Below are 13,311 nucleotides of genomic sequence, written 5' to 3'. Positions count from 1 at the left end.
TCTCTAAGAAGAGAATAACGACAGAAGATTTTGAATCTTTGTGGGTGGAGTTAACGAAATATTAGCGTAAAATATTAGTTAATAGTGCTAGTAATACTAGCAAAGGAGTGCGGATAAGGTTGCAATGGAGCTGAAAAAAAGGCGTACAATAATGGTAATGGCTTGATTGTAATGTGGGAATTTATTATGCAAGGGTTTGGCGAAATTAGTTGGTGTCGGATCGCCAGTGATGACATTTGTTGAATGCCTAGTAGACGGCTTCTTATGGCAGTCTGTTTTCTAACCAATTAGGCGAAGGCTATCTTAGATTGGATGTTGTGATTTAACGAACATCTTATTCGAGCGCTTAACGTATAGTAAGCCTTATGTGATCAGAACATGATTGAGTGGGGACTGAAATTTGAAAGGGAGAAGCATAACTCACATGTATCAGTATCGCAATGGAATAAAGCGAGTTACGGAGGGATGATGCACGAGCTTTCTCAGGTGGATTGGAGGGGCATACGGGAGGTGATGACGGGAGAGCAGAGATAGCTGAAGTTTTTTGGAATAATGTATAAAGCACAGGATAGTCAAGTTCCACAGAGGAAGATGTTCTCAAGTGGCAGAGGAAGACAATCTCTTATTGTCACCGATTCTTAAAACTTGTCTTCCAATGTCCATTTCTTGCCCGGTTTAATCGCACAAAGTGCATTGCTGAGATCTCACGTGATCGTCAACCGCTCGGTCTTTAATCCAGTCCATGTGCTCAGCATTTTCCATGTTTCATCGCTCACCCGAGATCTGGTCCGTCTCTGAACTCCCCTCTCAGACCCCCCCCCCCCCCCGATCGCAGTTCTGCGTCGCTCAGCATCCCGCTGTGCTGGCAGCTCCTCTACTTCTTTGTTACCTTCCTATTCTTCAAACTCATCCTTTTTTGAGATGAACTGATTTAATGTTCTGACAACGAGTCAGAACAGAGGGACGCTGTGTCAGAATTGAGAACTGGTTCAAAGGATAGAATAATGGGCCGGGCAGCAGGTGTGTTCCAGATAACGCAGACATAATTATTTATACTTTCCCCCACATGAAGGTCAGACGCAGCATACGTGCACTTGGAAAGGGGTAAGTGAGTCTGTGCGCGGGGTGATAAGTTAACCAAAAGTGTTGCTGCACGCGTTGGGTGCTGAAACTGACGAAACGTTCGGATGTGCTCAGGTAACACCTGCGACCGTAGCTCGTTAAACTGCCTCATGTGAGGCGCCTTGTGAAAATCAAAGAACTCAGCAACAATTGACTTTACTTTCCTTTAGCTGAGGATGAGCCAACGTTTTCACAAGTAGATGATGTGTGTGAAAAATGCCTCTCAGGGATGATAGATCAATGATTGAGAACAAACACAGACAGAGCATAAAGGTAAATTCTGCTGCAAAATTCAAAGTGGCTAAGAATACAATAGTAAAGAAGTTGTATTTAATGCACGCAGTATTCTGAATAAGGTGAACGACTGTGTTGTTATGACGTCATTGGCAGTTACGACAGAATGCTGTTCATTGTCTTTAGTTCGGCATTCAATACTGTGACCCCTTCCAAGCTGATCGCCAAAGTTCGTCAGCTTGATATCACCTCATCCCTCTGCATTTCGACCATGGACTTTCTGACCAACAGACCCCAATCTGCTATGTTCGACTAACTCTCCTCCTCCATTCTCATCCTGAATACGTGCGTTCCTTTAGTCTGTGTGCTGAGCAATCTTCTGTAATCCCTATTCACCTATGACTGCGTTCCTGTACGTTGTTATGAATCTATAATCAAGTTCGCAGACGTCACCACAGTGGTTGTCCTGATCACAGGGGATGAAGAGAAGACCAATACGGACGAGGTCCAAAACCTGGATACGTGCTGTGCCGACAGCAACCTGGCCCTTAGCACAGAGACCAAGTAGATCCTTGTGGTCTTCAGGCATACTAAGAGCCACACTCATGTCCCCATCTACATTAACGGAGCTGTAGTGGAGTGTATATAAAATTTCAAATTCCTTGCTGTCCACATTTCTGACGATCTTACCTGGTCCCTGAACTCCTCCATCCTGATCAAAAATGCGCAACAGCTCCTTTTTTTCCCGAGGAGCCTTTTTTTCACCTGTGTCTCAGGATACGGACTAACTTTTATCGCTCTACTATTGAGAGCACTAACTGCATCTCAGTGTGGTATGGCAGTTGTCCCGTATCGGACTACAAAGCACTGCAGCGTGTGGTTAAAACAGCCCACTTGATTAACGGCACGAAATTGCCCACCATTGAGAACATTTACATTCAACGCTGCCTGGTCAGCGCATAAAGATTTATTAAGGATGCATCTCACCATAACCATGGAATTTTTACTTTCCTCCCATCCAGTAGGCGTTGCAGGAGCCTCCACTCTCCAACCAGCAGGTTCAGGAAGAGCTTTTTCACTGAGGCTGTGACACTGCTGAACCTCACATCACAGCGCTAAACAGTTTTGCATCCATATTGTACTATCTCAGTACTTTTATACTTTTGCGCTGTACCACTTACTTTTTATACCCAGTTGTTTTTTTATATAACAGTAGTGTGGCTCTGTTGGCAACAGATGGGACGAGATCTTCAGAAAGAGGCGACAACAAAGGTGGAATCTTTGTTGGGGTAGATAGGAAATTGTAAGAGAAAAATACACATTGTGCGAACCATATGTAGGCCTCAAAATAGTAGACAAGATGTGTGGCTTAGATTGCAAAGGGAGCTAGAAGAGGCATATAGGAAGGAAAATGACACAATCTTAACGGGAAGTTAAATCTCAAGGCCATTGGGAAAATCTGTTTGCCAACGCATTGCAAGTGAGGAATTTGATGAATCGCTGTAAGATGGCTTTTTAGAGCAGCTTGTTCTCGAACCCATTCGTGGAAAAACATTTTAGACATTTTAGGTTTTTTCCGTAATAATTCAGGAAGTGTGACGCATATGAGCTCTTAGGAGTCGGTGATCATAATCTGATTCAATTAATACTGCACTTTGATCGGAAGAAGAAGTATAATTCACATCTAATACTATTGCAATGGAATAAAGGGAATTACAAGGGCTTGGGTGATGTGCTTGCCCATGTGGATCGGTGAGGAATATCGGGGAGGATGATGGCAGACCAGAGATGACGGAAAATTCTTGGAATAACTCAGAAGGATTAGGATACATATGTAACAGAGCAGAAGAGTTTGACAAGTGAATGGGGTAGGCAACCGTGGCAGCTCATGGACGATAAATACTGCATAAAAACCACGGAAATGGATTTTAATTCAGCAAAAGTGAGTAGGGAGCTTTTCAATTCGAAAAACGGGCATCCAAAAAGGTATAAGTGTAGAAACGATGACACATGAGAGCAGTCTAGTGAATACGATAAACCCAGGACACAAGAAGTTGTTTTATTTTAAGTTATATAAAGCGAAATAAGGAATTTAGAGTTGATATTGAAACATTGTAAAATGATGCTGGTGCAGTGGTACTGGGGGCAAGAAATCGCCAATGAACAACAGTTACGTTACATCTGTCTTCACTGTTGAACACACTAGCGTTGCACCAGACGGTCGTGAATATCAGGAAGCAGATATGAGTGCCGTTGCTATCAGAAATGAACAAGTGCCAGGGAAACTTCAAAGACTTCAGGTGTATAAATCACGTTGGCCATTTCTACTACCATAAGACCATAAGACAAAGGAGCAGAAGACGGTCATTCGGCCCATCGAGTCTGCTCCGCCATTTCATCATGAGCTGATTCAATCTCCACTTTAGCCTGGCATACTCAAAGTTATTGCCTGTACACATGCAATTGAATTTTCCGCTTTATCTAACGAATCCCTCTCTGTAGACTGGTTGCCGCACACCTCATCGTTCTTGAATGTTGGCCAAATTACTGGTGTCTTCCGCAGTGATGGTCAATGTAAATACTAATGGCGCTCATCCACCATATCCCTGAATCCTATTCAAACCGCTCCAGCATCATGTTCAATTTCAAATTATTCCTTCTAGACTATTGCTAATGGTTGTTCAATTTATAATTGTTCCTTCTGGACTCTTGCATATTGTTTCCTTATCTAAAAATTTGTTCTTCTACGATCCCTGTGTTGTCCGTCTTAATTGGACAAAGTGCGTTCATGAGGTTTCACGTCATTATCCACGGCCAGACATTCAACTCATTTCACGTGCTCGGCCTTTTGCCCTGTTTAATAACTCACCCGAGCTTTGGCCCAGCTCTCGACTCCCCTCGCTGCTCACTGCCCGTCTCGGTTCTACATCGCTGAGCATTCCGCTTTGCTGGCACGTCCTCTAAACCTTTGTTTATTTCACATTCTTCAAACTAACTTCAAACTAACTCACTTTTCAAATTAACCTGCTCGAATGAATTGACAGCGAATGAGAAATGTGGTACGCTTTGACAGGACTTGGAAATGGACCAAAGGGTGGTTTAAGAAGCCGGGGCGTGATTACGCGTTACTGAGAAAGATGTTTCTATTTTTCTCCACAGGAGAAGCAGATGCAAAACATCTCCACGTCCGCGACGTTATAACAAGTAAGTGGAACTCGAAGACTAGGTCTGTGCACGGGGCGAGTAAAATGTTGCCGTATCGGGTGGCTACTCCTCCTGACGGACGGGTCGGGAACGCATCGGTAACACTATGCTTTCCTAGCTCGTTAACCAGCTTCCGAGACGTCTAGACCTCCCGCATTGCAAAAACACCGCCGCTGTACCAATTCTCGCTAACCGACGAGGAATGGAGAAATAAGATCACGTGATAAATTTGCCGATAATTCCCCACCGCCTACGCTTGAAGATCTTGGACAGTGGCACTCTAAAACCTAACACACACAAGTGCATTGCCGCGACTCACGCGCTTGAATTTTCCGCTTTCCCATTGAATCCCTCTCTGCTGATGTCCGCACAACAGATTTCCCTTGAGATGTTGATCAGCTCACTGGTGTCTTCCACAGTGAATATAGACTCAAATAACCTGTTATGCTTATCCATCATTTCCCTGAGTCTCATTGAAACCTCTCCACCGTTACGTTCTATTTGTAACTGTGCCTTATAACATCGCTTATTCTTTCCATTTCTTCAAATGTGTTTTTCTAGGGCCCCTTTGTTGAACACGTTAATTGTACAAAGTGCGCTGTTGAGATCTCACGAGATCATCTATTGCCAGCTCTTCAGCCCACTTCATGTGCTCAGCCTTTACCCCTGTTTAGTAACTCAGCAAAGATGTGGTCCCGCCTTGAACTCCCTCTCTGTGTCGGGGCGGTCGCGGTTCTGCGTCGCTATATATCCAACTTTGCTGACAGGCCCAGTCATTCGTTGTTTTCATCACATTCTTCAAACTCATCCCTTTTCGAAATGACCTGTTGGAACGTTCTAGTTAAAATTAAAAAAAAAGTGCACAGTGAGTGTACCGGCAACAATTTCAAAGGTTGGGTTAACGAGCCGCGAAGCAGATAGGTTCCAGATTACAGAGATATAATTGTTTCTATTTTGTTCACAGGTTTGGCCAATACAGTCCCCTTGCAGGGACGGCTGTTTTTCAACTTGAGGGGTAAGTGGAAATCAAAGACTAACTGTTTTCCTGTATCGAGTGGGTGCTCAAACTAATGGTAGGGTCGGGTGTGTTCCGTGAACACTATGTCATCTTATCTCGTTAAGCCGCCTCATCTGTGGAATTTAGTGAAAACCTTTCTGAATCTCTAATAAAACAGTAATTGATTTTTCTTTACGTCCGATTTACTAAAGCAGTTGGGTGTGGTTAAGATAAAATGGCAGAGATAAGAGATCCAGTATGATACAGTTGATGAAGGGCCAGCAAGTTTATAAGTAGATGATGTGAGTAAGATGCCTGTAGAGAAGGACCAGGGCGGACAGAGCAAAGAGATCAGTTCAACGGCAGAGGTGAATTTCAAATGGCGAGGAATGCTGGACTGACCCTGCCGCATTTAGATGCGTGCAGCAATTAGAAAGGAATGGACCAACGATTAGATACTGACGCCATGGCGTCACTGAGTACCGGCTGAAAGACGGTCGAATGTGGGAGCTTAAATTCTAAGGATATCCTTTTTTGTTAACAGCACATGCAGGAAGGCATATGCGTTGGGATGGCTCTGTTGGTAACAGGTGATATAACATCTGTAGAAAGATGTTAGGGTCAGAGAATGTGGAATCTTTGTAGGTGGAGTTAGGAAACTCTACGAATAAATACACATGTGAATAATATATAGAAGTCAGAATAATAGAGAACATGTGTGTATTACTTTGTAAAGGGAGCTCGGAAAGCGCATGTAGGAAGGAAATCGTGAGCTAAATAGGAGGACAGATTCAGGCAGTAAAGGGAGGCTGCCAAGCGGAGCAGTCATCAAAGGAGCGTTCATCGACCGAAGTGATCACAGGCAGAACGGTAGGGCATTGGTTCATTCGGGATTCGGGGATAACGGGTCGAAGTGAGGCATGTAAAATCTGAGGAATAGAAGCAGGATATATGTCTGTGAGGCCGGTGATCTGTACTAGGTGTGACATTTGGGAAACACGGGAGACACCCACCCTGCCGGACGACTACGTGCACATCAGGTGCGTCGAGCTGCTGCTCCTTTGGGACCGAATCAGGGTACCAGACCGGTAGTTCGATTACCTTCGTCCTGTCAATAAATGTGAGGAGGAGCAGACAGTAGTTATAGGCAACCAGGATATGACTACCTCCCTACAGCTCTTATCTATCACCTCTTTATTCTCCCTTATGAGTTGAAGATACTCAACTGATGAGAAATGGAGAAGTACGAGCACGATGATAAAGTTCTAACCTCCCTCAGGATCTGAGGATCTCAGGCAGGCGCACTCTAAAACTTAGCACACTAAAAGCCACTGCCGCGAAGCTGCACTTGAACTTTCCGCCGTTTCTGTTGAATCCCTCTCCGTTGACTGGACCCGTCACAACACGCATGCCTCTGCATGTTGGTCAAATTACTGGTATCTTCCACAGTGAAGACAGATGCAAACTACCTATTCCGCTCATCCATCCATCCATCATTTCCCTGAACTCCATTCAAAGCTCTCCAGCACAATTTGCAATAGCCCATGGTTTTTGTATGCGTATTTTCATTTCTGTTCTCTTGATGTCCGCCTGAATCGCACAAAGTGCGCTGCTGATATCTCACGTGACGTCCACATCCAGCTCTTCAACCCAGTTCATGTGCTCAGCCTTTCGCCCCGTTTCGTAACTCACCCGAGATCGGCCCCCGCTCTGATCTCCCCTCCCTGCGCCGTGCCCGTCCCAGTTCTGCATCGCTCAGCATCCCGCTTTGCAGGCACGTCCGCTGATTCTTTGGCTTTTTTTCACATTGTTAAAAGTCATTCACTTTGACACTAACGTTCTGACGTCAGAACAATGTGCGCTCTCTTGGGATCGGGAAATGGTTCACGTTGTGGTTTAACGAGACGGGAAGCAGATGAGTTCCGGATTACGGAGATATAAGTATTTCTCTTTTGCCCACATGGCCGACGAACATACCACAACTGCACCTCCGGTGCCTACTCGCCTTGACAGGTAAATGGATATCGAAGGCAGTGACTATGCGCGGAACGGAAAATGCACCAAAAGTGCTGCTGTATCGCGCGGGTGATCAAACTGACGGCAGGCGAAGCGAGATTTACAGGTGTGGGGGGTCGTCTTGGATTGAATCCGTTGGATGCGGGTGATTACCCTGAGCAATGAACGAGTGGCTAGATATTCGTACTCCGGATGAATTGTTAATTCCACTGTTAATACGCTTAGGATTGCGATTCTCAGTGGAGGTTTGATGAAAAAGTGGGCGTTTCAATGCAGACCAGCGCTGAGGTGGCTGGGGGCGGGTTCTATTCTTTCTGAGGAGTGCGAGGAAAGAGTGGTCGAATTCGGAATGTTTAAATAGACCACGTCCCGTGTAAGAATATCCGCCCTTAATTCTCTGAAGAATAAATGGAGAAATCAAATCCAAAGACCCAGCTGTGGCAGGTTCCGCCTATGCAATAAATTAAAGCCCACTCCTGATATGAGGGCGGAAGGGACTCTCAGTTATTAATGAGTGGCAGTGAAGGATGATGAATGGTTGAATGATTGAATGGGAGGGACGCTGACGTTGTGAGACCCATCAGGTTAAATTATGCCGTAACGACAGCTGTCAATTATCTGCAAGCAAGCACTGTACCATGCTTTTGGTCCGACTGGAGGCCCACTGGAACTCAAGGCGTGGTTTCAAAACATGCGTCAGGAGAAGGGATAGAAGCGTTCTGATTTTATTTTACTTCTACAGAGGCAGCTAAATTGCTTGCGGCGCAGAAGGGTCATTCGGGAGGGTGAGTTGGACGAGTTAAGAACGGACCAGATAGCCAGGGGCACCCAGTCCTATGACCTGATTGCGTGGCGTCTCCGAAAGACTCAAAAGACGCGCCCTGCATCTGTTGTTGAGCTGATCAGAGAGGTACGGAAAGGGGTGAACGCGGCAGAAGCGCGGGAGGACTCAGTCAGCCGGGTACAATCCCCGGTAGTAGTCCCCTGCGGTGAAGTGATCACAGATAGCCTACACCGGGGAGCCGTTGAGGAGATTGTGGGAGAGTTGAGATCGGAGATACGTCGTCTGTAATCAGCGGGTGACCCCGCCCCCATTAGATGCAGCTGACGAGGGCGGATTCCACAAGGGGTCGAACAATGCAGGTGTCACGCCAGAAGGAGAGTGAGCCCCCGGGTACCTCAGCAGGGACAGCCGTACGGAAAACCTAGAGGAGACACCGAGAGGGGGCGGCCTGCTGTCTCTGCAGAACACATTCCCAGCAATGTAACAAGAATTCCCCAAAGCAAAAGATCTTATTCTTGAAGGCTTAGTGGGTCCACGCTCCAGCGTGTCACATTGGCTGAGGGTAATTACGCTAAAGCCATACTCGACACCGGGTCTCAGGTCACGTTACTGTACTGTTCGTTTTACAACCGGTATCTGACGCACTTACACTTGACACCATTGGACCCACTGGAGATTTGAGGATTCAGTGTTGTTGATCATCCATCCGACGGTTACTTGTCAGTGAAACTGGAGTTCTCGTAGGCTGATGTGGTAGTGTCTGAGGTTCTTGATACAGTGGTTCGGCTTTGTCCGGAACCTGTTGAGAAGAGCGGTGTTTCAATACTGGTACAGACCAACACACCTCTAGTAGACCCAGGGTTCCGAGCTGCTTTTGAGAAAGTGCGTGGTAGCATTGGGCTGGATACCTAATTTAAACAAGGGACTGTGTGGTTCATCCAGTCGAAGCTAACAGTAGTACCGCCCGGGGAAGTACCGAGGGTGATGGGGACTCCCAAATTTCCCAGAGCGCCTGAGAGCGAATCCCTCTTTGTGGATGTTCCGGAAGATCATGAGGGAATGTCCGGATTTCCTGCTTGGGGACTGGTGAGGTCCGAACTACAGAAGCCCCCGTTTGTCCAGGCAAGCAGTGATTTTCAGGAAAACCTTCAAGCTGGGGATCTCCCTGGTGCATTTTATTCCCGGTGACGGTAATGTCGAGTGTCACTGTGAGGCACGCCGGGGAGGGACTATTGGAAAATGGTTTGGGGCAGTTGATCGCTGAGTGATTCAACTCGGGGGATGTCCGGTGCCGCCGTGTTAAGGAAAGGAGTCTGGTAGAGAAGATGTTGAAGCTGAAAGGTGTCTTTTCCATTGGCGAGTGTGATGTCGGTTGTTCCAAGAGCACTGCACAGAATCTGCGGGTGACCGAGGACACGCCGTTTAGAGAGAGGTCGCGGCGACTGGCCCCTGCAGTCATGGAAGACATGCGGCAGCATTTCTGTAAGCTGAAAGAAGCTGGGATCATCACTGATTCCCGAAGCCCCAAGGCGCCTCAGTAGCAGTGGCCCTGAAGAAGAACGGGAAGGTACGCATGTGTCTGAACTATAGGACTCTGAACACCGCACCATCCGTGACCAGTATACCGTCCCGAGTGTCGCAGACGCGCCGGCCTGTCTGAGAGGTGCGAAGTGGTTTAGTCTGCTGGATTTGAGTAGTGGATATTACCAGATCCCGATGACTGATGCCGTCATTTATATGTCCCCTGGGATTATTCCAGTTCGAAATGATGCGCCAGGGCATATTTGGAGCCCTTGTAAACTTCCAGCGGTTCATGGAGAAGACTGCGGGGGATATGAACATGCTTGAGGTGTTGTTGTATATCGATGACCTCATAGCATTTCGATTCAGATTTGAAGAACATGAAGCGAGACTACTGAATGTTCTTGGCCGCCTGAAATCTGAATGGTTAAAACATTGCCTGGACAAGTTGCAGTTCTGATAAACGTCTAGTAGCTGTGTCTGACACAACCTCAGAGAATGGAGCAGCTACAGACCCGGCGAAGATGGAACCGGTGACCATTTGGGCAAGGGCTCCGACTGTGAACGCTCTGCGCTCGTTCCTCGGGTTCTCTGGTTATTATCGGAGATTTGTGAAGGGCGACGCCAAAGTGAGTCACTCATTGAATCAGCTTCTGTGTGGTTACCCTCCCTTGGGGAAGAAAGGGAGAGCGAATCATTGAAAGGGGACCTCTGCACAGAGGTTGGATGTAAACTGCGAGGAGCCCTTTCAGTCGCTGAAGGAGCTGCTGACACAGGCGCCGGTGCTGGATTTTGCGGACCCCCGATTGCCGTATGTATCGCAGACATATGATGGTCAAAAGTTTTTTTAAGGTGCATGAGGGACTGGACAGGGACGAAGAGTGGGATAACTTTCCTGAACCTGGGGTGAAGGCCACATGTCAGTTTGCCGTCACCGTGAAGGCGGAGGGAAAAGAAAGGCAGGATCGTGCGGTGGATCAAATGGGAGAAGTATTTCTTTGATTGTGTCTTTCCCAGGAGGATACATAGTGACCAGGGACGGGACTTAGAGAGCAGACTCATCTATGAGTTACTGGCAATGCTTGGAGTCGAGAAGTTTAGGACCACGACGTATCACCCTCACAGCGATCGTCAGCCTGAACGGTTTAATCGGACATTGCTAGACATGCTCGGGACCCTGGAGATCAGCGAGAAGAGAGGGTGGAGTCAACATACTGGGCATCTGGTTCACAGTTATAATTGTACACAAAGTGAAGCTACTGGGTACTCGCTATAGTATCTGATGTTTGGGCCCGAGGCGAGATAGCCCATTGACTTTTGTTTTGAGACTGACGAGGGTGATTTACCACCGAAGAGTTATTTGAATTATGTGTGTGCTATGAGATCTGAAAAGGGTTTATGAATTGTCTGGGGTCGCGGCCGCCAAGCAGAATCGAGGGAAGAAGAGGCGGCATGATCAAAAAGTGAGGTTCTCCAAACTCCTGCCGAGAAATTTGGGACTGCCTGGAAAGCACAAGTTGGCTGACCGCTGGGCGGCCACACCCTATGTGGTGGAGAGTCTGATGCCAAACCTACAAGTTTTCCGATTGAATCCAAAGGAGGGGAATGGGCCTGTCAAGATTGTCCATCGGACATGGCTATTGCCCTTGGGACAGGAGGTGCAGGTTGACCTAGAGCCCGACTTTGAGCTTACACCCAGTAAGAGGACTTTGCCAAAAGGCAGGACGAATCCAGGGCCTCCAGCGGGAGAGGTAAGAACGGCCTCCACCCCCGAGAAGGCTGGTTTGCTGCCTCGCGGGTGCCAGGGTCTGGGGTATCACTGATCGCGTGCACTGCGTTCTGAAATGGGAGGGTGATCAGCCAGATGTCATGGTACACATCGGTACCGCTCACGTCGGAAGCAAGATTGAGGGGGCCCTGAAGATTGCTACCTGTGCCTCGTGCCAGTGAGGGTAAGAACAGGATAATCTGGTGGATGAACACATAGCTGAGAAACTGGTGTAGGGGGCTGTGTTTCAGATTTCAGGATCATTTGGGACCTCTTCTGGGGCAGGAGGGAGCTGTAGAAGAGAGACGGGTTACACCTGAAGCACAGGGGGACGAATATCCTTGCAGGGAGCTTTGTTAGTGCTATTGGGGAGGGTTTAAACTAGAATTGCAGGGGGATGGGAAACAGAGTGCCAGACCAGATATTGGAGCGGGGTGAAATTACATGATGTTAAAAGTTCATGCAAAGTCACAGATAGAAGCGTTGTGTGTGGTGGTAATAATCTTCTGAGGTGACCCTAATGTGTCACTCTGTTAGGACCGGGAAACGGTTCAAGTTGTGGTTTGACGAGACGGGAATCCGATGATTTCCGGATTACGGAGATATAAGTATTTCTATTTTGTCCACAGGGCCGACGAACATACCACAACTGCACCTTCGGTGCCTACTCGCCTTGACAGGTAAATGGATATCGAAGACAGTGACTATGCGCGGGAAGAAAAATGAACCAAAAGTGCTGCTGTATCGCGCGGGTGCTCAAACTGACGGTAATGTCAGGAGCGCTGTCGTAATACCATGTAATTTAGCTCGTTAAGCAATCTCATATGCGTCACCTTGTTATAGGGTTTCCGAAATCCGAAGAAAACAACAATTGACTTTTTATTTTCGGTCAGGATTACTGGAGCTGTTGGGCGTCGTTAAATGAATATGGCTGTTCTCAGGGATTGATTATGATACGATTGATGTAGAAAGATGCAGTATACCTATTGGACACGGGCGATTTCTTTGCCCCTATTACTTCTGCACCGGCATCATTTTCCAGTGTTCCAATATCAACTCTAAATTCCATTCAGGTATACTGCATCTTTCTTCATCGTGGAAGACAACAGCAGTGCACCAGAGATCTGTGAATAATCGGGAGCATACGTGCGTCGAGTTGCTATCAGAAAGGTACAGGTGCCATCGAAACTGCAGGGATTTAAGCAGCGTAATTCACTTTAGCCAGATGTACTACATACCAGAGTCATGACAGAGATTTTACACCGATTTTCCGAATGCGATTGTTAAGGTGCCAAACAGGAGGCTGCTTAACTAGATAATATCCTATAATGTTACAGGAAAGATACAATTAAATAATAACGGAATGGCTGACAGGCTGGAAACAGAGATTATGAATAAAGCAGGCCTTTCAGAGCATTGAGTACACGAGTTGGGATGTATAACTCCTATACAAGGCATTGGTAAGGACGAATTTGGAGTATTGTGTACAATTCTGGTCACCAAATTATCGAAAAGATCAACAAAATAGAGAGAGTACAGAGAAGATTTACCAGAATGTTACCTGGGTTTCTGCAACTAAGTGACAGAGAAAGGTTGAACAAGTTAGGTCTTTATTATTTGGAGCGTAGAAGTTTGAGGGGGACGTGGATCGGTTTCTTTTTTCCA

The 13,311-nt window shown here is 46.8% G+C and overlaps 1 protein-coding gene across 1 annotated transcript in view; it reads left to right on the top strand.

Annotated features, from left to right (window-relative positions):
- LOC132390618 (uncharacterized) overlaps nucleotides 1–13,311 on the top strand; it is a 68,494-nt gene that overhangs the window by 14,744 nt on the left and 40,439 nt on the right. The window contains exons 7-8 of the mRNA XM_059963216.1: nucleotides 5,525–5,575; nucleotides 12,276–12,326. Coding sequence (XP_059819199.1) covers nucleotides 5,525–5,575; nucleotides 12,276–12,326 — 102 coding nt within the window. The remainder of the gene's footprint in view (nucleotides 1–5,524; nucleotides 5,576–12,275; nucleotides 12,327–13,311) is intronic.

Source organism: Hypanus sabinus, unplaced genomic scaffold (genome assembly GCF_030144855.1).
Source record: "Hypanus sabinus isolate sHypSab1 unplaced genomic scaffold, sHypSab1.hap1 scaffold_99, whole genome shotgun sequence".
Lineage (NCBI taxonomy): Eukaryota > Metazoa > Chordata > Chondrichthyes > Myliobatiformes > Dasyatidae > Hypanus > Hypanus sabinus.
The sequence above is the reverse complement of the archived record's forward strand: the minus strand, read 5'-3'. Positions and strand labels throughout refer to the sequence as shown.